The 27,329-nt window shown below is 45.2% G+C and overlaps 1 protein-coding gene across 1 annotated transcript in view; it reads left to right on the forward strand.

The window, feature by feature from the left end:
• Positions 1-27,329, forward strand: part of LOC122941505 (deoxynucleoside triphosphate triphosphohydrolase SAMHD1-like) — a 205,411-nt gene that overhangs the window by 97,285 nt on the left and 80,797 nt on the right. Inside the window, exons 7-10 of the mRNA XM_044298819.1 lie at positions 2,127-2,224; positions 10,499-10,607; positions 18,459-18,550; positions 22,834-22,949. Of these exons, the coding sequence (XP_044154754.1) occupies positions 2,127-2,224; positions 10,499-10,607; positions 18,459-18,550; positions 22,834-22,949 (415 nt within the window). The remainder of the gene's footprint in view (positions 1-2,126; positions 2,225-10,498; positions 10,608-18,458; positions 18,551-22,833; positions 22,950-27,329) is intronic.

Consider the following 27,329-nt stretch of genomic DNA (forward strand, 5'->3'; position numbering starts at 1 on the left):
CGAGCTTGGTTATCTTAAGCCCTCAGGAGATGTTCTTTTACTATGGGCATGACCTTAGATATCCTCTCTTGCATTTGTGCAATGTGTTCCACTACACTTTTATATGGGGTAGTCTTATTTTGACAGGTTTCCTTTGCCACATCTAGCAACCCCCTGAGGGTGCCGAGCATAATAATTCAAAAGGTTAAAACCCAGTGGAGGTTTGAGGAACCTCTCTAATAGAGAACAGTAGGTATGGTAGCAGACAGTCCCAATCACAACCATCCTTCTCTACCACCTTTTTTAACATACTCTTAAGTGTTTTATTGAAACATTCTACTAGACCGTCTGTCTGTGGATGATATACTGATGTTTGCAGTTGTTTAATTTTTAACATCCGACATATCTCTTTCACAACTTTAGACATGAACGGTGTTCCCTGATCAGTTAATATCTCTTTTAGTATACCAGTTCTGGCAAACATCTGGAACAACTCTCTCGCTATGTTTTTTGATGAGGTATTTCTTAAAGGGACTGCTTCCGGGTATCTGGTGGCATAGTCTACTACCACCAAAATATACTGATGACCTCTAGCTGACTTTACTAGGGGTCCTACGAGGTCCATTGCAATCCGTTCAAAAGTAACTTCAATGACTGGCAGAGGGACCAAAGGACTTTTGAAATAAGGGACAGGGGCTGATACCTGGCAGGTGGGACACGACTGACAATAGTCGGCTATTTCCTTGTAACACCCGACCAATAAAATCTGCCAGTCAGACCCCTAGTAAAGTCAGCTAGAGGTCATCAGTATATTTTGGTGCTTCTGATCCGTGCCTCTGTTCTGCACAGCATCTCCCAGATTGCAGACCCATTGTGGATACAGCCATGGTTAGGCAACAACCGTGTGCATGAGCCCTAAGGCCTCTTTCACACGGGCGTTGCGGGAAAAGGTGTGGGTGCGTTGCGGGAACATGCGTGATTTTTCCGTGCATGTGCAAAACATTGTAATGCGTTTTGCACGCGCGTGAGAAAAAACAGCATGTTTGGTACCCAAACCCGAACTTCTTCACAGAAGTCCGGGCTTGGGATCGGTGTTCTGTAGATTGTATTATTTCCCCTTATAACATGGTTATAAGGGAAAATAATAGCATTCTGAATACAGAATGTATAGTAAAATAGTGCTGGAGGGGTTAAAATAAATAAATAAATAATTTAACTCACCTTAATCCACTTGATCGCGCAGCCGGCATCTCTTTGCTGTGTGCAGGAAAAGGACCTGTGGTGACGTCACTCCAGTCATCACATGATCCATCACCATGGCAAAAGATCATGTGACGGACCATGTGATGACTGGAGTGACATCACCACAGGTCTTTTTCCTGCACACAGCAAAGAAAGAAGACAGAAGAGATGCCGGCTGCGCGATTAAGGTGAGTTAAATTTTATTTTTATATTTTTTAATCCCTCCAGCGCTATTTTACTTAGCATTCTGTATTCAGAATGCTATTATTTTCCATTATAACCATGTTATAAGGGAAAATAATAATGATCTGGTCTCCATCCCGATCGTCTCCTAGCAACCGTGCGTGAAAATCGCACCGCATCCGCACTTGCTTGCGGATGCTTGCGATTTTCACGCAGCCCCATTCACTTCTATGGGGGCTGCGTTGCATGGAAAGCGCACAATATAGAGCATGCTGCGATTTTCATGCAACGCACAAGTGATGCGTGAAAATCACCGCTCGTGTGCACAGCCCCATAGAAATGAATGGGTCCGGATTCAGTGCGGGTGCAATGAGTTCACATCACGCATTGCACCCACGCGGAATACTCGCCCATGTGAAAGGGGCCTAAGTGTGTAACAGGTGCGCCAGTGGATGAAAGCTTGCCCTGGCCTTGGTCATTGCCAACTACACATCTGTGTGTACATGCCATTGACTAGCCATTTACCCAGCCACAGGAAAGGGGAGTCATAGGTAGAAATGAACATGTAAGCAGCAGTGCTTCATACCACAATGTACAGGTAGGTTATGTAAAATAACCTTCCAGATATAGAAACCATTTGTATGTCTGTTTTTCACTGTTCTCATGTGAAAACCACAATTTAATAAGCTATTTGTAATGAGCATTTTTTTTTTATTTTGCAGCGGCCTGAAGGACGTGGAGAAGAGAAACATTTTCTTTATGAGATTGTGGCCAATAAAATAACTGGCATTGATGTGGACAAAATGGATTACTTTGCCAGGTACCTGCTATCTGGGATCTACTGCTACACACAATCCATTGAGTTGCTGGTTCCACTGGGTTCACAGTATGAGTTGTCTGGCCAGCTGTGTTATGCCTGTTTTTAGGCGTAAAATTAGATTGGCGTACTTGATTTGGCTGTCAGTCTTATTAAAAGTCGCACAGCAGTCGATGAATTAGACTAGGCGTATTGGTATTAGTCTGACCTCTGGTGGTTAGACAGGTTCATATTCAAGTAGACTGGGCAAGTTTCATCTGTGTGGAGAAAAGTCACGTCTCCCTGAAAGTGCGACTTTTAATGCAAAAAAGTTGCACTTTACCAAAACTGTCAAATAAAAAAAAGCCAGGCCTGTAGTGGAGTAAAAATTAGACTGTTTGTGCGCTTAATGCATGTGTAAAAAAGGCACATCTACGTAATCAGATTTTGGCCTCATGCACACGGCTGTTGCCGGCTGTGGCCGTATTGCGGTCCGCAATATGCAGGCACCGGCCATGTGCTCCCTGCATCACGGATGTAGACCCATTCACTTAAATGGGTCCGCAATCCGAAGCTATAGTAAGGAACGGGTGCTTGCGTGGTGTTTCTGTCCCTGCCTCCGCACCGCAAAAAAATAGAACATGTTCTATTTTTTTGCAGTGCGGACGGATCACGGACCGATTTAAGTTGAATGGACATTGCCCGTGCATTGGGAACCGCGGAACAGCCGCACAATGACCGCGTGCATGAGGCCTGAGTCTAAAACTTCAAAATAGTCAAACAAGGAGCAAGAGACTCCAAAATGGGCACAATTTCAGTAGTAATTGCATTTTTTCAACTAAAACCTGGGGTAAACACTAGTAAATGTGCCCCATTGTGTGCAACAAATGATGCATCATCATCGGTGTATTTTTGATGGTTCTTCAGATGGGAGAGGCTGACGATGATGGTAGGGCTGGACATCTGTGAAGGAGGGCTCTTCACCTCATCTTTACAAGTACCAAGGAAAAAATGCACAGAAACAATTCTATGGAAATTATACATTGGGTCAGCTTACTATAATTATGAATGTCATTTAACCCCTTCATGACACATGATGTACTATTACATCATGGCGGACGATGTGTTCCCGCAACTTGACGTAATATAGTACGTTATGGTTAACTCCGGTCACCACTCTGCGTCGTACTGTGACCGGAATAAGATGGCTGCCTGCCTATCAGAGCAGCAGACGAACAGGCGTATTTCCACCCCCCCTGCAGCCCCAATCGCTGCGATTGGCCAGTTAGTGAAGACTGGCCCATTGCAGTGCCGGCAATGGTATGGCACTGCAGGGGGCCTGGCTAGAGGTGGCAGGGGCTGATTACATCAGCCCATGTCACCTCCGAGATCAGACACTGGTGTCTCCTCCCATCGCTGCGATCGGCTGGAACAGATCTCCAGCTATACAGTTGGTGTCTCTCTGTAGGCAGCCATTCTAGTTTGGTGACTGCTTGCAGAGAAGACCTATGCTGCTCGTTGTTGGCTGGGACTTGTGGTACGACCACAGTAAATCACTACTCTTCACATCTGCAGCAATTTCAGATTCACAATCCCTCTTACACCCCCCCCCCCCCCCCCCTCATTTCCTTGCAACTCCAGTCTGTCTGGTTTTTTTTTTTTTTCTTTTCACAAAAAATACGGATGACATCCGTGTGCATTCCGTATTTTGGGGAACCGAACAGCTGGACCCAAATAGAACAGTACTATCTTTGTCCGTGATGCAATAATAGGACATGTTCTATCTTTCAGCGGAACGGATATATGGAAATGGAATTGCCTTCCGTTTTTTTTGTGGACCCATTGAAATGAATGGTTCCGCATACGGTCCACAAAAAAAAAGGAACAGACACAGAAAGAAAATACATTCGTGTGCAAGAGGCCTAAGTAAGTAATTACTGCTCAGTTTTTTTTTTTAACCCCTTTAGTTAGTGCTAGCTAGTTATATATAATTATGAATAACTTTAGTTAGTACTAGTTTAGATTTTTGAACCCATGTATGTGCCATCAGGGTGCGTGGGTCCTGCACCTGCTGAGTGCCGATCAGTACTGTCAATTACTGACAGCGCCTTTTTTTATTGCCCAAAACCCTACATCCTCATATGCAAGAACTCTTGGTTGGACCCCAGTAAATGCAGCCGAGATTATGACATTTTGGGGGCTCGTGCTGCATATGGGCCTTGTAAAAATAAAAATGAGGCAATATTTGGAGTTTAGATGTCTTGTACTACACTCCAATTTATAATATGGCCATGTCCCACACAAGATTAGAATCCATTTTTTAAATTACTACATTATAATAACGCACACTGCGTCTTTTCAAAATTAGACCTCTCCTGGAGCACCTCAATTCCAAATTTACAGAGATGTTCACCCCAGAAAAAGTAATTGGCATAGGGCATGGTACGGAATTAAAATGTACAAGCTGTGCAAGAGTACCTCCGGGTATACCTACAGGTTCCGGGTTTATGAAGGGAAAGACTACAGGATTGAACCCCCTGAATGTCCCCTTGGCTTAGGAGTTAGTGAGAAGATAGTGTGGGATTTACTGCACCCACTGCTGGATTAGGGTTATGTGAATAACTGTTATACCAGCATCCCCCTATTCATGTCCCTAAAAGTTACAGTACACAAAAGTTAGAGAGGCCTCCCTAGATCCCTGGTAGGGCAACTACTCCAAAAAGGCGACAGTAAGGCTCCCCTCCAGGAAGACATCCTGGCGGTTAAGTACAAGGACAAGAGGGATGTCCTTGTACTGACTAGTGTTGATTAACGAATATTCGAATAGCAAATTTTTATCGCGAACACTTTGAGATTTCTCAAATATTTAGAATATAGTGATATATATTCGTAATTTAAAATATTCAAGATTTTTTTTTTAATCAGTACACATGATCCCTCCCTGCTTCTACCTTATGGGCCAATGAGAAGGCTGCAATATCTTTAACTTCAGGAGTAGTGTTGATTGCAAATTTTTCAATTAACGATTTCCGCAATCAAGAAAATAATGACTGGAGATAACGAATTCTCAAATATATGGTGAATATTCGCCCAAATATTCGCAAAATATCACGAATTCGAATATTGCCCCTGCCGCTCATCACTAGTACTGACCACCATTCATACCAACACCAGTTCTCCTGAAAGGCACCACTACCACTGTCAACAAGCCAGACTGCATCCTTGATTACAACAGGCACGTGGGAGGGGTTGATCTGTCTAATCAAGTTCTTAAGCCCTACAGTGCCATGCGTAAAACTAAGGTGTGGTACAAAAAGCTGGCCGTATACATTGCACAGATGGCACTGTACAATGCGTACATTTTACATTGAGCTGCAGGCCACACAGGAACTTTCCTTCAGTTCCAAGAGGTGGTCAGCAAGGCCCTGATTTTCCAAAGTCAGGAAGCAGAGGGCCCTAGTTTTTCAGGTCATGGTGCCCGTGTTGTACCAGGACAACATTTCTCTGGTGAAGTCCCACAAACAGTGAGGAGGGGAAGACCCAAAAAAGATGCCTGTTTTTTTTTTACAAAGAGGGAATACGCGAGGACACCATTTATCAGTGTGACACCTGCCCTTATAAACCTGACCTCTGCATATAGGATTGTTTCCGAACTTACCACTCATCCATGGATTATTAATTTCATCCTTTATGCTCCCTGTAAAATTTCCACCTCGTCCACCTCGCTTGCATATCAACTACAACAACCACTACAAATTATTTTCTGTCAGACATCTGTTAGGTCAAAAGTGCCCTTTCCACCCCTTTAAAATGTTTGTACAGCGGTGCACTTTCTGAAATGGGGTTACCTCTTGGGGTTTTTAATTTCTGCGGACCTCATGATTTTTTTTTATGCGACAGGGCACCTAAAATCCATGTCTGCCAATTCAGGCCTGCCTGCAAAATCTATATTTTGCATTTTCTATTCAAGACCGTGCTACAGTTGTGTTCAAAATAATAGCAGACATCACTAACCTGATCAATCACAGTTTTTGGTATAAATGATATTTCTACATGACAAATAATTTACTATCAGATGTAGTAGAGTAATAGAAACCCAACAGTCATGACATGCATGCTGCTGATTCTCTGTAATTCAATCACTTATTGAAAGGGGCATGTTCAAAATAATAGCAGTGTGGAGTTCAATGAGTGAGGTCATTTATTCTTTGAAAAACAGGTGGCAATTATTGCCCTTATTTAAGGAAGGAAGGCAGCATATGTTGTACATGCTGGTTACAGTGCATTTCTCTCTGAAATTCTGAGGAAAATGGGTCGTTCCAGACATTGTTCAGAACTACCGCGTACCTTGATTAAAAAGTTGATTGGAGAGGAGAAAAACATATAAAGAAGTGCAGAAAATGATAGGCTGCTCAGCTAAAATGATCACAAATGCTTTAAAATAGCAACCAAAACCTGAAAGACGTGGAAGAAAGCAAAAAACTACCATTCGAATGGATAGAAGAATAGCCAAAATGGCAAGGACTCAGCCAACAATTAGCTCCAGGAAGATCAAAGAAGGTCTAAAGTTACCTATGAGTACTGTTACAATTAGAAGATGCCTATGTGAAGCCAAGCTACCGTATCTGCAAGAAGCTGCCGCAAAGTCTCACTGTTGAAAAAAAGACATGTGCTGAAGAGGTTACAATCTGCCAAAGAGCACATTGACTGGCCTAAAGAGACATTTTGTGGATTGATGAAAGTAAGATTGTTCTTTTTGGGTCTAGTGGCCGGAGACAGTTTGTCAGACGACCTCCAAACACTGAATTCAAGCCACAGTACACTGTGAAGGCAATGAAGCATGGTGGCACAAGTATCATGATATGGGGATGTTTTTCATACTACAGTGTTAGCAGGGCCGGCCTTAGGCCTTTAGGCGCACTGTGCAAGAAAGCTTTACAGCGCCCCATAGTGACCACACCCCTCAGTAACCACACCCCTCAGTAACCACACCCTTGCAGGTTCTGCAGTGCAGCACCTTAGCAATTCTGCTGACAATGGAGATAGGGTAGTGGTAGAAGGGGACAGGTAAAGGTAGATTTTGTGCGATATTAGGTAGAGGAGATGAAAACAGGTCTGTGCAGTGTCAGACTATACGTGAGGGGTAGTTTTACATCATGGCCGGTCTAACTCCTGCTAGAGCCACTGGTCACTACAGTATGTGTCACCATGGGCAGCCTATGATGGAGTGACCGATCGCTCATCATTATACCATTGTATGGAAGGTCTGAGGCATTGGCCAGGGCAGTATCTATGTCAATGGCTTCTGCGGGTTATAGCAGATACCTGCAGCTCCTGAATCCGCCTCTGGATAGCTTCCAGGCTGCTGCTTCGAAAATGAAGGAAACCAAGAGAGGTGAGGGCCTGAGCAGATGGACGGGCCGAGAGAGAGAGAGAGACAGGAGGAATAGAAAGTGAGAGGGAAAATAACCATAGGGAGCAGTGGTGAGCATGCACGACCTGTGACAGTAAGGACCTCTATGTATCTGCAGCACCGCATGCACGGCTCATCCTCTCACCTGAGGGGGTAGGATACCATCTTGCTTCCTCCAGGAGATTGTTGGAGTGGGGCTGCCTAGCGCTCTACAGTACAGCCGGGCGGTGTCCCCTTCTCTGACCTCTGTCCGCTCTGGGCTCACCTGGACGTCTGGCAAACTTCCACCACCTGCTAGCAAAGGAGACGTCATTTAAATTCCCATAAAATATTAGGTAATAGACCCCTCCCCTTTTCTTAGAGGCCTGGCAATCATAAAACCATACTATACATCTGCTGTCTGTGGACACTGAGGAGTCTCTGTTGTGGCTGCTGCTGGCTGGCGCTCGCTCCGCCTCCTTCTTCTCTCTGCTCGTGCGGCAGCTGCGGCCTGCGTCACGCTCCAGCAGCCACTGGTCTGCTCTGCTCTGTTAAAGAGACAGGCAGGCCAGGCAGCAGAGCGGAGCGCAGAGCAGCCGCGGGCCCCGCTCCCTCCTCACTCAGTCTCTTAGTCCGGACCATGACGGTGTCACGGTGACTTCATCATGTTCATGCTGTTAGATGGCCGGCGGGCCGCGGCGGCAACAAAATATAGTAGTACTAGTAAGTAGTAGTAGACTTCACTTAGAGTTTGGCGGGCTGTGTCAGCCGCCCGGCGCCCCTGTTGCTATGGCGCCCTGTGCGGCTGCACAGCCCGCACACCCCAAAGGCCGGCCCTGGGTGTTGGGCCTATTTATCGCATACCAGGGATTATGGCTCAGTTTGAATACATCAGAATACTTGAAGAGGTCATGCTGCCTTATGCTAAAGAGGAAATGCCCTTGAAATGGGTGTTCTAACAAGACAACGACCCCAAACACACCAGTAAACATGCAACATCTTGGTTCCAGACCAACAAGATTGATGTTTTGGAGTGGCCAGCCCAATCCTGTTCACGGGTGCCAGAAGTTGGTTGCCTCCATGCAACACAAATGTACAGCAGTTCCCAAAAACAGTGGTTTTACAACTAAATATTAGTTAAGTGATTCAAAGGACATTTTTCAGTTTATATAGTAAATGTTTGAGTTTTTAAAGAAGAATACAAACACTGCTATTTTTTTTAACAGTCTAATATTCACTTTTCTTCATTTTTTTTGAGGAACAACACAAATTTGATATATTTTTCTTCATGTTTTGATTTGGAATAGAATGTGAAGTGTTCCCAATGCATTTGTGTGTATTTTAAACACACTGCTATTATTTTGAACACAACTGTATGTACTAATACTACAGGGATTGAGCACATATGGGGTATTGCCATAAACAAGAGGAAATGAGTAACACAATATGGGGTGCATTTCCTCCAGTTTCCCCTTGTGAAAGTGAAAAATTTGAGCCTAAAGTCACTTTTGCTAGAAAGTGTTTCCTAATTCTATGAAACACCTTTGGGGTAAAAGTGCTCACTTCATGACTTGAAAGATTCCTTGAGGGGTGAAGTTTACACTTTTTAGGATTTTTTTTTACTGTAGGGGTGCATCAGGGTATCTTCAGTTGCGACATGGCACCTGAAAATTATTCCTGTGAAACCTACGCTCCAAAATCCATGTCGCTCCTTGCACCCTGTGCCCTGCCGTGTGCCCATACAGCAGTTCACAACCACTAATGAGGTGTTTCTATAAACTGCAGAATAGGAGTAAGGCCTCCTGCACACGACCGTATGGCTTTTTCAGTATTTTTCTGTCCATTTTTCACGGATCCGTTGTTCCGTTTTATATTTCAGTAGTGTTTTTGCTTCCGTTCTGTTTTTCAGTTCCGTTTTTCGATTTGGTTTCTGTTTTTGATCCGTTTTTGTGGATCGCAAATGGAAACGAAAGCATACTATAATGTTTAAACAGTAAGTACATTAAAAAAATTGGTCTGGGCATAAAATTTTCAATAGATGGTTCAGCAAAAACGGAACGGATACGGAAGACCTAGAGATGCATTCTGTATGCATTCCATTTTTTGGGGGCATATATATGCGGGCAATAATAGGACATGTTCTATGTTTGAACGGAACGGAAATATGTTCAAACATAGAACATGTCCTATTATTGCCCAGCCCAATATTCCCAATACAGCCCAAGTGTTATGCCTAGCCCAATTTTCTATGTAATTACTGTATACTGGACATGGCATATGGAAAAACGGAATGGAAAAACGGAAAGGAAACACAACAGAACTCAAAAACGGAACAACGGATCTGTGAAAAACGGACTGCAAAAAACGATAAAAGCCAATACGTTCGTGTGAACTAGGCCTTAGGCTTTGTTCACATCACCGTTCAGCCTTTCCATTCTCCTGCTCCGTTTAGCAGGAAAACAGAAAGGACGGATTCGGCACATAACTGAGCCTAAGAACCCCATAGACTATAATCGGGTCTGTTAGGTTTCCGCTCAGAAGAATATTTTGGAGAGGAGACAAAAGTTGTGCATGCAGGACATTTGTCTCCACTTCAAAAATCTATTGAGCAAAAACCTAACGGACGCCATCATAGTCTATGGGGTCCTTAGGTTCCGTTCCGCTCAGTTATTTGCCAAATCCGTCCTTTTCATTTTCTTGCTCCTAAACGGAGCAGGAGAACGTAAAGGCTGAACCCTGATGTGAATAAAGCCTTAAAAGCAGTGAAAATCCAATTTTACATATGATACATTTAAAGACATAAAATTAAAGGCCAGATTTGCAAAATGAGGCCTGGTCCTTATGGTGAAAACTGGGTTGGTTTTGAAGGGGTTAATGAAATAGCTCTCTTTTTCTTTTTAATATAGGGATTGTCATCATCTGGGAATGCAAAATAACTTTGATTACAAGCGATTTCTTGCATTTGCCAGAGTCTGTAATACTTCTGATGGGAAGCACATTTGTATTAGAGACAAGGTAAGTCCTTTTCATTAGAAAAATATCAACATAGAGACCAGCACATGTTACTGAACATCTCCAGTGTTCTGCCAAATCTCTATACCTTGCCAAAAGTCTATACCGGAAGTGACGCGGCCGCACCGGAAGTGACGAGATCGCCAAGGAATCAGCTGGAGGAGGGTATGAGCACCGGCTTAGCAAAGAATTATTGCAGCGACGCGATAGAAGTACTTTGTACACCGCGCGTACACACTTAGGGGTATAGAGATTTTGCAGCGCAAAATGTTTCATCAGATCTCCCTACCCCTGAGTGTGCAGGCGCCCACAAATCATCAGTTGCAGTTCAGTTCTACTATGTGGTGTGCTCGGTATCCAGCACTCAGCTCTGCGGTAAAGATGAACTGCAACTGATGATTTGTGGGCGCCTGCGCACTCAGGGGTAGGGAGATCTGAAGAAACATTTTGCCCTGCAAAATCTCTATACCCCTAAGTGCGCACACGTGGTGTACGAAGTACTTCTATCGCGGCGCTGCAATAATTCTTTGCCAATTCTTTGCTATCTCCAGCTGATTCCTTGGCAATCTCGTCACTTCCGGTGCGGCCGCGTCACTTCTGGTATAGATTTTTGGCAAGGTATAGAGATTTGGCAGAACACTGGCACTTGCCTATTGCCGACAAGAATAGGACATGTTCTATTTTTCTCGGGATCGGAATTGCGGACCCGGAAGTGCGGGTATTGCGATTTTTCTTTTGACAGTATAAGGCAACGTTCCTATGACTATGGCTAGGCTAATATGTGTATTTTACGAATATTTGTAATATTGCTCTAACTTCGTCTTTTAGAATATTACAAATATTGTAAAAGACGAAGTTAGAGCAATATTACGAATATATGTAAAATATACATATAGACTGTAATTTAGCTAATATAGTGCTAAAATCATTTTTTTTTTAGTCTAATCTTTTTGCCTCTTCTGAACTTCAGTTTTAGAAAATATGTACACTATTAAAAAAATTACTATAGCACTATATTAGTTAAATTACAGTCTATATGTGTATTTTCCAAATATTTGTAATATTGCTCTAATTTCGTCTTTTAGAATATTATGAATAAATTCGTTATTTAGAATATTTATCTTTTTTTTTTTTTTTCAATGTGTACTGTTATTCTACTTTGGCATACTGCTCCCCGACAAGCGTCCCCGTAACCATGGGAACACCTGTGCGTTAGAATATACCATCGGATCTGAGTTTTCACAATGGTATATTCTAACCCACAGGCGTTCCCATGGTGACGGGGACATTTGTCAGGGAGGAGTATGCGAACAACTGTACAGATAGGAAAAAAAATGCCAAAATTCTAAATAACGAATATATTCACTATATTGGTATGTATTTGTTTTTAAGAATATTGGTTATTTTATTTTCCATATGAAAACATGATTCCGCGCTGCTTAAGTTGCTTGTGGGCCAATGGCTTATTGACCCACAAGAAAGAAGCAGGGAAGAATCATGTTTTCAGATGTTAAAAAATGACGAATATTCGCTATAATGAATATATAGCACTATATTCTAAATATTCGCGAATTTACGAGGTTACGATATTCGCAATTCGAATATTCGAGCTCAACACTATATCTGAGAGCAGAATATAAAGCTGAGCTCCTTGATGTATAGGTTTATATGGTTTGGAGATGGATTTATGAGTAAGGCCTCATGCACACGACCGTTGTTTCATTCCGTGTCCGTTGTTCCGTTTTTCGTGATTTTCTGCGGACACATCTGTGCCGGCATACATACATAATTCCTCTGGGTAGCCATCTTATATGCTTCTGGCATATGTAAAAAAACTGTGAACTCTCACCTTCCTGAAGCCTGGGTCACCTATGATATAGATGGACACTTTTATTACCACTACTCTGTGAGGCCGGCTATAAAAGGTCATAAAGGCTATACCAGGCCCAGCTCATCCTGTCCTTTAAGATCAGATCAGCTCGCTGTCAAGCCTGGCTGGAGCGTGATGTCATTAATTTCCAGGTCTGGTTTGAGGAGAGCTAATAGCCCTTAATTAGCTCTGGGCATAAAACCAGTCCACTTTCATATTTCATTTATGAATCAACTTATGCCCTTTCTGACACCAGATCCAGGCTCTACAGAGTATTGTGGTTAATTGGGTATCAAATATGACTAGAGGATGTGATTCTGTAGCTGACCTATGGGTGGTAGAAGAACTACAGGTCCCAGCATTACTGTGTGTGGTCTCATTCTGTATGTAAATAAATAAGGATCGCAAATATGTATTCTGTATAAAAATATGCCGATGTATCAGGGAGATACGAGCTTAAGTATAATCCTCATTGTAGGAACTGAACTTTGATGGGGTCATAAAACACTTGGAGGCCAATCCCTAGGCTTCACAGTCACTCTGCTGCCATTGGCTGACAGGAGTAAGTCTCCTGCCCATGGGAGAGTTCATAAAAATCTGTGCACAAGGACAGAGGAGAGAGACCCATGGAACATCACCAGACACTTAATTAGACATTGACGGCATATCCCTGTATCAGAAGAACTTTGAGGGTCTCCCCTGATACATACTGAAAAGGGGTTTGCAAGGATTCAAAAAGGACATATGAACGACCATCTGAAACCCTCCAGAGAAACTAAGTATTCTGTCATCTTTTTCCCTTTCATTTGAACTGTCGTGATTATTTATATTGTTATTATTATTCTGTAGATTTATAGTCATTTTCATTAGACTTGTATGCACTGCTTTTTACCTCTTATTAAAGATTATAAAATCTAAATGGCCAAGTCTTCCATATTCTAAGCTGCTGAACAACGTACCTTGCCTTTGAAGAGACGTTACCAGGTAGTTAGTTAAATTGCATTTAGGAATTGTAACTGGGGGTGATTGACTGCGGTTGGTCAGTAAGTGATATCCGGTTCATCCACTGATCTGTGTGATAGTGAATGACCTGGATAGTCGGCTCGTGGACCGGGAACCCACGTGGTGGCAGTTACCGAAGTGTATGGGGGGGTGTTAGCCGGATGGTAATACCCCGGTCACGTGAGGTCTCTGTGTGTGCGCAGACTCCGTCACAGACCACTACGTCACAGCTGTGGGATCCGGAGCGATCGGATCCATAGTTCATGACATTTTATGGTGGCAGCGGTGGGATTCTGTATGCTTAGAATATTAGTGCATGAAGTTATGTCCATAACTCTGTACTAAAGGATTGAAAAATTCTGGAAGACGAAGCACAGTGCATTAGTTTTGATAGAATAATAATTCATGACAGTACCCTCCCCTCTCTCTTGTTTTCTGTCCTATCTTTTATTTGGCAATAATGTCCGAATCCGTAAATTATGACGTCCTGAGCGTGTCTGATATCAAAGCTCTGTGTGAGCACAAAGGCATCCAAGTATATGGAAAAAAAAAGACTGTCCTTATCCAGGAGTTATGTGCACGGAGGAGTCAATAGTCATCCCTGCAGGATTCAGAGAATGGAGGACACTCAGGGGCCCATGAGCCTGGTGACACCTTCCAGAATGAGGATGATGAACTGGGAGGAGGACAGCCTGCTGGGGCTTGCAGTCCTCTAGCTGGACATAACTCTGTCTCTATGCCATCCCAAAATGGTCTGGACCAACTAATGCTCAGTAACCCGGACTTATATTTTCGGTTGCTGGAGGCACGTTGGGCAGAGCACAAGGCTGGGCTCGAGGCTGCAGAGCGCAAGACTGAGCGTGAGGCTGCAGAACGAGAACGGGAAGCTGTCCGCAGGCATGAACTGGACTTGGCCCGAGTACAGCTTCAGGGGTCCGACAGGCATGCTACATCCACAGGCCCATCCCTGATGGTCAAGCCAAAACTGCCTGTGATGGAGTCTGAGAACTGTGACATTGATCTTTTCCTGCATGCTTTTGAAACCTCATGCCAGCAGTACCAGGTGCCAGAGCCACAGTGGGCGGGACATCTAATGTCCGCACTGAAGGGCAAAGCTATGGAGGCCCTGGTCGGACTACCATTAGCAGAGCGTACCAGTTACGCGGTCATCAAAAAGGCTATTCTGGTCAAGTACCAACTGACTCCAGAGACTTACCGTTTACGGTTCCGGTCCCTGCGGAGGGGGCCCGGAGATACTTTTATGGACCATCTGGGCAAGTTGCAGACCACCTTCCAACAGTGGTCTGATCCCCTCACAGAGGACACCAAGCAGTCCCTGGCGGATCTGATGGTCCGAGAACAGTTTGTCTCCAATTGCCCCACGGATGTGCAAAAATATGTATGTGAGCACAAGCCGAAGAGTGCGCGAGAGGCGGCCGAGCTAGCCGATGAATACGTCGCCATGCCCAGCACTCGGGCATTCAAAGACACTCTGTCCTGCCTGGGAGGAACCTCTTCATCTGCTTCTTCCTCCCGGCCAGCTTTGTCGGTTCCTGTCCAGCGACCCTTTCACAGGCCTGCACAAAGACCTGAAGGAGTCAAGCCAGCACCAACGGACGTGCGCAAGTGCTATGCGTGCGGCAAGCCAGGACACCTCAGCCACTCGTGCGCGGAGAAGAAGACAGCACCCCCTGGCAAGCTTGCCCGCAACCCATCATCTGTGCTGTTGGTGAATGGAGCTGCAAGACACACCGCAGACAACCTACAGTCGGTTACTATGGTCAACCGGTGCACCACAGGCTTCCGTGATACAGGAGCCGAAGTCACACTAGTTCGGCCTGAACTAGTGGATGACGCAGACCTTATTCCCGACAAAAGCCTCACCATCAAGGGATTTGGGGGGTGAGCCCTAATGTTCCCCTAGCTCGTGTTTTCCTTGATTAGGGGGCTGGGAGTGGAGTAAGGGAGGTGGGAGTCTCTGCGGAGATCCCCACAAATGTTTTATTAGGCACTGACCTAGGACGATTGGTCTCGTGCTACATGCCCCCTGGAAGCACACAGGACTCACCCGTCCCTATGGAGGTCCCTGGACATACCGAGGTACTGTGCAAGGATGTTTGTGTAACATCAGATAACCTTGGGGATGGACCGCGGGAGGTGGGGTGTGTGGGAGCAGTTCTCCTACGACAGGAGATGTAGAGAGGATGGCGGGTGTATGTACACAGGTAGCGGACATGTGTTTAACTGATTCAAGTTGTGCAAATGTTGAATGTGATGACATTATTGTGCCTGTGTTGCCCGTCACTCGCAGGGCTGCAAAAGCCGCAGCGGAACGCTCCATTGGGGAAGAGCAAGTGGAAGTGTCCCCTTCCACCGGTTCGGACCCCGTGGACTTAACCGCGTCAGAGCCTCGGCCACTGTCCCTGTTCGCCACAGGACAGCTGGCTGGGACTTGTAGTGCCGCCTTTGAGCAGGCCCTGCGAGATGACCCTACCTTGGAGCAGCTAAGAGGGTTAGCTGCCAGCCCTCCCACTGAGGGAGACAAATACCGAGTGTGTTGGGACAATGGGAAACTGTATAAGGAGGACATCTCCCACAGTGACAGTAGGGTGGGGCCACTCAAGAGGCAGCTCATTGTACCTGTGCAGTACAGGGAACCATTACTGCAAGTGGCTCATGAGATCCCCTTAGCTGGTCACCTGGGAATAACCAAAACAAAGTCCCGGGTGATGCAGAATTTTTTCTGGCCTGGCCTCGGGGCAGATGTTGCCAAGTACTGCAGGTCCTGCGACATCTGTCAGCGAGTTGGCAAAGCAGGAGACCGTCACCGAGCTCCATTGAATCCCTTACCGATAATTGATGAACCCTTCAGGAGGGTGGCCGTGGACATCATTGGTCCACTGGCCATCCCCAGCTGTTCGGGTAAACGGTTCATATTAACCCTGGTGGGGGTCATAAAACACTTGGAGGCCAATCCCTAGGCTTCACAGTCACTCTGCTGCCATTGGCTGACAGGAGTAAGTCTCCTGCCCATGGGAGAGTTCATAAAAATCTGTGCACAAGGACAGAGGAGAGAGACCCATGGAACATCACCAGACACTTAATTGGACATTGACGGCATATCCCTGTATCAGAAGAACTTTGAGGGTCTCCCCTGATACATACTGAAAAGGGGTTTGCAAGGATTCAAAAAGGACATATGAACGACCATCTGAAACCCTCCAGAGAAACTAAGTATTCTGTCATCTTTTTCCCTTTCATTTGAACTGTCGTGATTATTTATATTGTTATTATTATTCTGTAGATTTATAGTCATTTTCATTAGACTTGTATGCACTGCTTTTTACCTCTTATTAAAGATTATAAAATCTAAATGGCCAAGTCTTCCATATTCTAAGCTGCTGAACAACGTACCTTGCCTTTGAAGAGACGTTACCAGGTAGTTAGTTAAATTGCATTCAGGAATTGTAGCTGGGGGTGATTGACTGCGGTTGGTCAGTAAGTGATATCCGGTTCATCCACTAATCTGTGTGATAGTGAATGACCCGGATAGTCGGCTCGTGGATCGGGAACCCACGTGGTGGCAGTTACCGAAGTGTAGTGGGGGGGTGTTAGCCGGATGGTAATACCCCGGTCACGTGAGGTCTCTGTGTGTGCGCAGACTCCGTCACAGACCACTACGTCACAGCTGTGGGATCCGGAGCGATCGGATCCATAGTTCGTGACAATACTTACCTGGTCCCTGACACCAGTTTCTTCCAGTATCGCTCCACTGTCAAAAGTCAACATCTGTCAGGGATGGGGCTACAGCCAATAGCAGGCCATGATGGTGACTTACCTCCTTGCATCACATGATGCAAATGGACTGGTCACCGGTGCAGCATGTTATTGGCTGCACATAGCCCCCTCTCATTGACAGATGTTGATTTCTGCCGGCAGGGAAGATGTAGCCACGGCCATGGAGTGATTCTGGAGGAATCCACCGTCAGGGACAGAGGTAAGTATGTGAAGGGTCACGGGGCCAAGCATCCTAGAGGTGGTTAGTCAAACTTGGATAACTCCTTTCAAGAATAACAATAAAAATGATGGGGCTACTTGAGATTGTATTTGGTCGTAATCTGTGCCCTCTCTGTGCTAAATAGTCTGACTAGGACAGGGGTAGGCAACCTCCGGCACGCCAGCTGTTGTGAAACCACAACTCCCAGCATGCATACTTGCTCTGCTCTTTAAGAAGGCTCTTAGGCCTCTTGCACACGAACATGCCGTGTTTTGAGGTCCTCAAATTGCGGATCCGCGAAACACGGATGCCTCCCGTGTGCCTTCCGCAATTTGCGGAACAGACGGCCCATTATAGAAATGCCTATTCTTGTCTGCAAAACGGACAAGAACAGGACATGATCTATCATTTTTGCGGGGCCACGGATCAGAGCAACAGTCGCGGACAGCCCACAGAGTGCTGTCCGCATCCTTTGCGGCCCCATTGGAGTGAATGGGTCCCGCACCTGAGCCACAAAAAATGCGGCTCAGATGCGGAGCCAAACCATGGTCGTGTGCAAGAGGCCTTATAGAAATGAATGGAGCATACTGGGAGTTGTAGTTTCACAAGAGCTGGAGTGCCGAAGGTTGCTGACCCCTGAACTAGAAGGATGAGGAGGAAGCACCATAGTACAGAGCAAACATATGGAGGGATAACATTTTGTTGGGTAAAATATAACTTCTACAGCAGCTACTGCACAACCTTATTTGTTGGGTGAAATATGAATTAAATTTGTATGTACTTGTAATTCATTGCATTCTTCGGACCGAAACTCTCATGTTACAGAACGTCTATGTGTATAACCTGCTTTAGAACACCGTTGTAATTCTTTTCACCTGAGTTATATGTACTTATGGGGAAATTATATTGTGTAACCCAATACATATACGGTATTTATATGATACTTATCAAGATAATTAAACTGTCTGTCTCCACCATTATTTAGGAAGTCTGGAATATGTATGATTTGTTCTACACTCGGTACAGTCTGCACCAAAGGGCATACCAGCATAAAGTTGTCAAGGGCATTGAAATAATGTAAGTCTCTTTATACGAACTTGGGAATTGCTGCTTTAACATTTAACATTTATGATTTTTTTTTCTGCTCCAGTATAGGAGAAGAAAAACATAATTAATATAAGTCCTAGAAGTAACATATAAATTATAGTTACGACTATAATCAGGTCTGTCGAGTTTCCATTAAGGGTTCCTTTATTTTACCAGACAAAACAAGTCCTGAATGCAGAACTTTACTCTTATACAGTTCGGGGCCTGTGATGACATCAGAGGTCCTTTAGCTTGCTAAGGCTTTAAACTTCACTAATGATGCAGGGTACGCATCACCAATGCAGTTAATATAAAGTCACATCAGGCTGCTCAACGCTGGAACCTAAAGAGAGAAGACGTATAATAGAAATACTTGTACCTCTTTCACTCTTTTGACCCACTCCAGGTTATGGTTTAAAAAATTCTGATGTGTGAACATAGTGGTTTCCTACAATAAGTTTAGCAATACGTTTTCCAACACATTTACCTGGGCAATAATTACTGATTGTGGTGACACCTAGCAGGATTCTAAAAAAAGCCATTGCCAAAAATAAAAAATAATTAAAATGGTGTAGGGAAGTGTTCCCCAAACTCTAAGGCGTCAGCCAGTTTTTGGTTAGGTTTGGATGCAGTTTTGATAGAAGTGAACATATTCTGAGAACTCCTGTGGAATAGACCTTTTTCTGGCTGCAACAATTTCTTATTTTACTGTTTTAATTTAGGCACGGGCTTTGACGGCTGGGGGGGGGGGGGGCACAGATGTCACCATGTTCTGGTAGTTGAAACCTTCATAGAAAAAGGTTTAGAAACCATGTTTTTGGGTACTTAAAGGACATCTGCCAGCAGAATTGGATGACCTGTTGCATGTGCGCTTGGTCCCATGGCGATCTAGGAAAGAACGGGATTCCCGTGCTCTGGCTCCAAAAAAGGCAAAAGCCCTAACCACTGAGCTACAAAGCTTAATGTTGAACTGCTACAGAGAAAACCTCATAGGGTTTCTGTCACCAGAATTAACCCTCTTAAACTGTCTGACATTAGCTATGTGCTAATGTCAGCAGAATCCAGCTCTGCTATTTTTATGTTTATTGTTGCCCCCCTTATGGCACAATTCTTACTTTTGTAATATGTAAATTATCCTCTAGGAGCAGGGGGGGCTGGCCAGCGTTCGTCTTCTCCTGCCACCCCTGTGTCCTTTTGAGTCTCGTGCCTACGCAGTGCCATTTAACCAGCACACGGCCAGCAGGAGAAGACGAACGCTCGCCTGTCAATCACGGACGGCAGGGTGTGGAATTAGGTGGGAGAACAGAGCCTCTAGGAGCAAGAGCAATGTCCCCCTTGCTCCTAGAGGATAATTTGTATGTTACAAAAGTAAGAATTGTGCCGTAAGGGGGGCATCATTAAACATAAAAATAGCAGAGTTGGATTCTGCGGACATTGGCACATCGCTAATGTCAGACAGTTTAAGAGGGTTAATTCTGGTGACAGAAACCCTTTAATGTAGAAGTTGTGCATTAGAATCCCGGCAGCAATGTTTCAAAAATAGAGGCTAAATAAAACTTAAAGACACAGGATATCCCCAACAGTCGAAAGTTAGATTTTATTGAAAAAAGGCACAAAACGTAAAATATGATCAAATAACACCTATGATAAGCCAGGTTAACCTTTTTAACATGTGCAAATTTGGCCAGTATATTTTGTGGGAAAAGGTGGCAACCCTAACAGCACTCCCGCTCAGGACCTCTGTAGGTCCGCTCACTGCTGCAAGCCCTGCCTCAGTCAATGCTCAAAACGTCAGGATGCTAGCGTCAGGACGTTCTGTAAGGAGCGCGAACCTGGTGCCACCTCCTCATTCTTCTTCTCACACTGCTGCGCTAGGGTAGAAGCTAGAATGGATTAGTTAGAAGGAGGTTTGTGACGTTACTTGGCACATGCTGTTTAACTCTTTCCTGAGCTGACGATTTGCGTTTTTGGTTTTTCGCTCGCAGCCTTCCCAGAGCCATAATGGGAAAAAAAATTCAGAATGGGGTGGAATTGGGAAAAAACGCAATTCCACCACAGTTTGATGTTTTTTTTTGGGGGGGGGGGGGGGGGGGGCGTTTCCTATGCGGGAACTGACTTATGCTCTTCATTCTCCAGGTCAGTACAAATCCGGCTATACCACATATGTATAATTTTTCTTGCGTTTTAATACTGGGAAAAAAATTTACTTTAAAAAGACAAGAAAAAAATAATTTTTCATCACTATATTCTGACCCTCATAACTTTTTTATAGTTATGTCTACAGAGATGTGTGGGGGGCTCATTATTTGAGGGATGATCTGTAGTGTTTGATAATACCATTTAGGAGTGTGTATGACTTTTTATTCAATTTTCTTGGGTGATTTGAATTTTTTTTTCCAAAACTTTTTGTTAGATCCCAAATGGACCACAATTTGCAATCATTAGATTACAACTTATACAGAATAATGGAAATTGCTCCATGAATCTGTATAGCAATCACTAGATCACAGTTCAGTGCTGCCACATAGTGGCCTGAACTGGGACATACTAATAATGAGCCTGGAAGCCTAGAATCATTATTAGAACAGGGTGCTTACCCCCCACATCTCCGCTGGGGAAAGCACACCTGAACATAAAGCGCGCTTCCAGTTTTTAACACTCTCAGATGCTGTGGTGTCATTTGACCACAGCAGCTGAGTGGTTAAATGTTCACAGTCAGCATGGGTGGCAGAGGACACATTTCTTGAAACCGTATAAACTTAACTAATATATAATTAAAACACGAGACAAATCAGTGTGGAATAAATAGGCCGTGTTGCTTTATTTGGGGTTTTACCAAGTTATCATACCAATTAATCAAAATACTGAATTAATAAATATCAATAAATAATCCAACCATAAAATATAAATAATCGAATAAATACTTAAATCTCATTAACTTATGGACCATTAAGTCCACCCAGCACGAGCTGGGTGACTGATCACCCCCAAACTTGCAACACGACATTAAAAATGGGAGGGAGGGCGGGGCGCTGCTCCTTGAAGGGTGCTCCACTGGAACTGACAGCTGGATACCTGTGCGCTGTCACCTTTATTCACCTGGATTCCCGCTCAAAATGACAGCTGCAAATCAGCTGTCCAGCATTTCCCGCTTTTAGAAACAGCTGGCCAATCCTGACAGCTGATCAAAGCGTCCCGTTACCATGCAGATCACTAGGGGAACCAGCCAAAACCGGATTCCTGTCAGCAAAACCTAGAATTGAAATATAAGACAAAAAAGGGGGGGGGGGGAGAGGGGGAGAGAAATCCTACCACAGCCTCATTCACCAAAAACCCATTTAATTGCCTCAAAGATAAAGCCACTGCCCCTGCCACCATGTGTCCCCCAAGCTATACGCTCTGGGGGGGCCCCTTCATTACCGCAGATCGCAGACATTGGCTGTGGTTGAATGCTGTGGTTGCTACGGCGCCCGCTTTGGAGCGGGCACCATCTTTAAAGACCAGACATGCACCATACATTTACGCAGGATATCGGGAAGGGGTTAATGGTCACATAACCAAATGTGTATAGGACAGCGCTTTCTTTCTGCACAGACATTGGAGCTCGTGCAGGTATTTTCGGAGAGAGAGGTTAGTGTATGCCTGCAAGCGGCGGAGTGAGGGAGGTCCTAGTGGTGTGCAGTGCAGTCCAGGGGTACATGCTGTATGACGACCCGCTCTATTGCTGTAGCTTTCTGCGAGGGAGGATAAGTCATTACTGTGAGGGGACATGTGGCGTATTCTGGGGCCAGGAGGGTGCAGATTTGTGTGAGGAGCGTTATGGGGTGCAAATCTGTGAGGGAGGACTGGAATCGACAGAATGTGACATTATTAGTACATTGTTAGAAGGTCTTCTACCTTCACCTTGCTCCTCTGTTCCAAGATATGGCTGCAGACTGTTTAGGAGCAATGCTAGAACATCCTGTAACCAAAAAGGACTCCTTCCCCTCTTGGACCAAATACAGCCGCACAGGCAACTCCTTGTATAAATCATTTTAAAAGGGTTGTCCAACCAGTTTAGTTTTCTTAAAAATGCTTTAAAATAATAAAAGTAGTAATACTCCCTTCATAATAAGCACTCCCCAAAAATTCTCCTGGTCACTGTCGACACATGAGTGTGACTGGGTCTAAATGGATGTAAAAGTATTACACGTGTGTTTTAGTAGAATTGTAGTCAACAAGAATACAGTTTTTATGCATCACCTCATCTCTAAGCCTTTCTTTTAATGGTCCAGGATTGCCGATGCTTTCTTGAAAGCTAATGAACATGTAAAGATAAATGGAAAACATGGGAAGACCTATACAATCTCTGGCTCAGTGGATGACATGGTTGCCTATACTAAACTCACAGGTGAGTTTTTATGTGAAAATAGGTAATATTTTTTAAATTTTATTAAGCAATAGTAATTCCTTACAAAATAATACATCAAGATTATAGTTTCTATACCCTTAACCCCCCCCAATTCCCTCAAAAAGTCCCACCGCCGTTGCGATGCTTCTCCCATCCCTGCAACAGAAAAAGGACAAAATGTGAATAGTGAGAAAATTGAAGTAGGAAAAATAAAAAATTCCATTCTCCCCATATCTTAAACCATTTATCCTCAGAATTTCTTTGTTCGTATAAGATATATTCATAGCTTTTCATCTTATTAACAAGATTTAACCACCATGTATTCATAGTTGGAGCGTTAGATGAGAACCAAGCCTGTGCAATCAGAAGCCTTGCAAGAATATTGTTTTAACCAAAAGAATCCGTTTATACTTATGGCACCCTACCTTGGAGAGATGACCCAAAATCCAAAACTCTACCGTAAATGGAAGCATAACTTTCAATTTTTGGATAATATAGCTATGTATTGCCCCCAAATATTCTTTTAATTCTATAAACCTTAAGTTTATTAAGCCTCAAGGGTGTAACATAAATTCTGAAAATTGGTAATAGTTTTTCACTGGAAGCTTTTTGTGCTACTACTGACATGTGCAATATCGGACTGGGGTGCATAGGGCCCACCAATAAAATTAATTATGGAGGCCTAATGTACACTCGGTGGGTTCACCTCTTGCCCTGAGGGCTGGTCAAAGCCTGGACATGTGGCAGTGTTTACATTGATCCCATTTAAATTAACATCTGTCTTAAATTCAGTTAAAATGCTGCAGAAAATATACGAGTGTGTGCAATGTGAAAATCATGCTCCATGTGTGAATTTGAATCTCCGTTCTGGACTTTCTCCTCTTTTCGCAGGAGTGCATGGCATGGTTATTTAACAGTTTTTAACTGATGACCTGTCCTCTGGAAAGGTCATCAGTAGAGTTGAGCGAACACCTGGATGTTCGGGTTCGAGAAGTTCGGCCGAACTTCCCGAAAATGTTCGGGTTCGGGATCCGAACCCGATCCGAACTTCGTCCCGAACCCGAACCCCATTGAAGTCAATGGGGACCCGAACTTTTCGGCACTAAAAAGGCTGTAAAACAGCCCAGGAAAGGGCTAGAGGTCTGCAAAAGGCAGCAACATGTAGGTAAATCCCCTGCAAACAAATGTGGATAGGGAAATGAATTAAAATAAAAATTAAATAAATAAAAATTAACCAAAATCAATTGGAGAGAGGTCCCATAGCAGAGAATCTGGCTTCCCGTCACCCACCACTGGAACAGTCCATTCTCAGATATTTAGGCCCCGGAACCCAGGCAGAGGAGAGAGGTCCCGTAACAGAGAATCTGGCTTCATGTCAGCAGAGAATTAGTCTGCATGTCATAGCAGAGAATGAGGCTTCACGTCAGCCACCACTGCAACAGTCCATTGGCATATATTTAGGCCCAGCACCCAGGCAGAGGAGAGAGGTCCCGTAACAGACAATCTGGCTTCATGTCAGCAGAGAATCAGTCTTCATGTCATAGCAGAGAATCAGGCTTCACGTCACCCACCACTGTAAGAGTCCATTTTCATAAATTTAGGCCCAGCACCCAGGCAGAGGAGAGAGGTCCCGTAACAGAGGATCTGGCTTCATGTCAGCAGAGAATCAGTCTGCATGTCATAGCAGAGAATGAGGCTTCACGTCAGCCACCACTGCAACATTTCATTGGCATATATTTAGGCCCAGCACCCAGGCAGAGGAGAGAGGTCCCGTAACAGACAATCTGGCTTCATGTCAGCAGAGAATCAGTCTGCATGTCATAGCAGAGAATCAGGCTTCACGTCACCCACCACTGCAACAGTCCATTGTCATAAATTTAGGCCCAGCACCCAGGCAGAGGAGAGAGGTCCCGTAACAGACAATCTGGCTTCATGTCAGCAGAGAATTAGTCTGCATGTCATAGCAGAGAATGAGGCTTCACGTCACCCACCACTGTAAGAGTCCATTTTCATAAGTTTAGGCCCAGCACCCAGGCAGAGGAGAGAGGTCCCGTAACAGAGGATCTGGCTTCATGTCAGCAGAGAATCAGTCTTCATGTCATAGCAGAGAATCAGGCTTCACGTCAGCCACCACTGTAAGAGTCCATTTTCATAAGTTTAGGCCCAGCACCCAGGCAGAGGAGAGAGGTCCCGTAACAGACAATCTGGCTTCATGTCAGCAGAGAATTAGTCTGCATGTCATAGCAGAGAATGAGGCTTCACGTCAGCCACCACTGCAACAGTCCATTGGCATATATTTAGGCCCAGCACCCAGGCAGAGGAGAGAGGTCCCGTAACAGACAATCTGGCTTCATGTCAGCAGAGAATCAGTCTTCATATCATAGCAGAGAATCAGGCTTCACGTCACCCACCACTGAAAGAGTCCATTTTCATAAATTTAGGCCCAGCACCCAGGCAGAGGAGAGAGGTCCCGTAACAGAGGATCTGGCTTCATGTCAGCAGAGAATCAGTCTGCATGTCATAGCAGAGAATCAGGCTTCACGTCACCCAACATTGGAACAGTCCATTGGCATATATTTAGGCCCCGGCACCCAGACAGAGGAGAGGTTCATTCAACTTTGGGTAGCCTCGCAATATAATGGTAAAATGAAAATAAAAATAGGATTGAATGAGGAAGTGCCCTGGAGTCCAATAATATATGGTTAAGGGGAGGTAGTTAATGTCTAATCTGGACAAGGGACGGACAGATCCTGTGGGATCCATGCCTGGTTCATTTTTATGAACGTCAGCTTGTCCACATTGGCTGTAGACAGGCGGCTGCGTTTGTCTGTAATGACGCCCCCTGCCGTGCTGAATACACGTTCAGACAAAACGCTGGCCGCCAGGCAGGCCAGCACCTCCAAGGCATAAAAGGCTAGCTCTGGCCACGTGGACAATTTAGAGACCCAGAAGTTGAATGGGGCCGAACCATCAGTCAGTACGTGGAGGGGTGTGCACATGTACTGTTCCACCATGTTAGTGAAATGTTGCCTCCTGCTAACACGTTGCGTATCAGGTGGTGGTGCAGTTAGCTGTGGCGTGTTGACAAAAGTTTTCCACATCTCTGCCATGCTAACCCTGCCCTCAGAGGAGCTGGCATTGACACAGCTGCCTTGGCGACCTCTTGCTCCTCCTCTGCCTTGGCCTTGGGCTTCCACTTGTTCCCCTGTGACATTTGGGAATGCTCTCAGTAGCGCATCTACCAACGTGCGCTTGTACTCGCGCATCTTCCTATCACGCTCCAGTGCAGGAAGTAAGGTGGGCACATTGTCTTTGTAGCGTGGATCCAGCAGGGTGGCAACCCAGTAGTCCGCACAGGTTAAAATGTGGGCAACTCTGCTGTCGTTGCGCAGGCACTGCAGCATGTAGTCGCTCATGTGTGCCAGGCTGCCCAGGGGTAAGGACAAGCTGTCCTCTGTGGGAGGCGTATCGTCATCGTCCTGCCTTTCCCCCCAGCCACGCACCAGTGATGGACCCGAGCTGCGTTGGGTGCCACCCCGCTGTGACAATGCTTCATCCTCATCCTCCTCCACCTCCTCCTCATCCTCGTCCTCCTCGTCCTCCAGTAGTGGGCCCTGGCTGGCCACATTTGTACCTGGCCTCTGCTGTTGCCAAAAACCTCCCTCTGAGTCACTTCGAAGAGACTGGCCTGAAAGTGCTAAAAATGACCCCTCTTCCTCCTCCTCCTCCTCCTCCTCCTGGGCCACCTCCTCTTCCATCATCGCCCTAAGTGTTTTCTCAAGGAGACATAGAAGTGGTATTGTAACGCTGATAACGGCTTCATCGCCACTGGCCATGTTGGTGGAGTACTCGAAACAGCGCAACAGGGCACACAGGTCTCGCATGGAGGCCCAGTCATTGGTGGTGAAGTGGTGCTGTTCTGTAGTGCGACTGACCCGTGCGTGCTGCAGCTGAAACTCCACTATGGCCTGCTGCTGCTCGCACAGTCTGTCCAGCATGTGCAAGGTGGAGTTCCACCTGGTGGGCACGTCGCATATGAGGCGGTGAGCGGGAAGGCCGAAGTTACGCTGTAGCGCAGACAGGCGAGCAGCAGCAGGATGTGAACGCCGGAAGCGCGAACAGACGGCCCGCACTTTATGCAGCAGCTCTGACATGTCGGGGTAGTTGTGTATGAACTTCTGCACCACCAAATTCAGCACATGCGCCAAGCAAGGGATGTGCGTCAAATTGGCTAGTCCCAGAGCTGCAACGAGATTTCGCCCATTATCACACACCACCAGGCCGGGCTTGAGGCTCACCGGCAGCAACCACTCGTCGGTCTGTTGTTCTATACCCCGCCACAACTCCTGTGCGGTGTGGGGCCTGTCCCCCAAACATATG

Source organism: Bufo gargarizans, chromosome 6 (genome assembly GCF_014858855.1).
Source record: "Bufo gargarizans isolate SCDJY-AF-19 chromosome 6, ASM1485885v1, whole genome shotgun sequence".
Taxonomy (NCBI): Eukaryota; Metazoa; Chordata; class Amphibia; order Anura; family Bufonidae; genus Bufo; species Bufo gargarizans.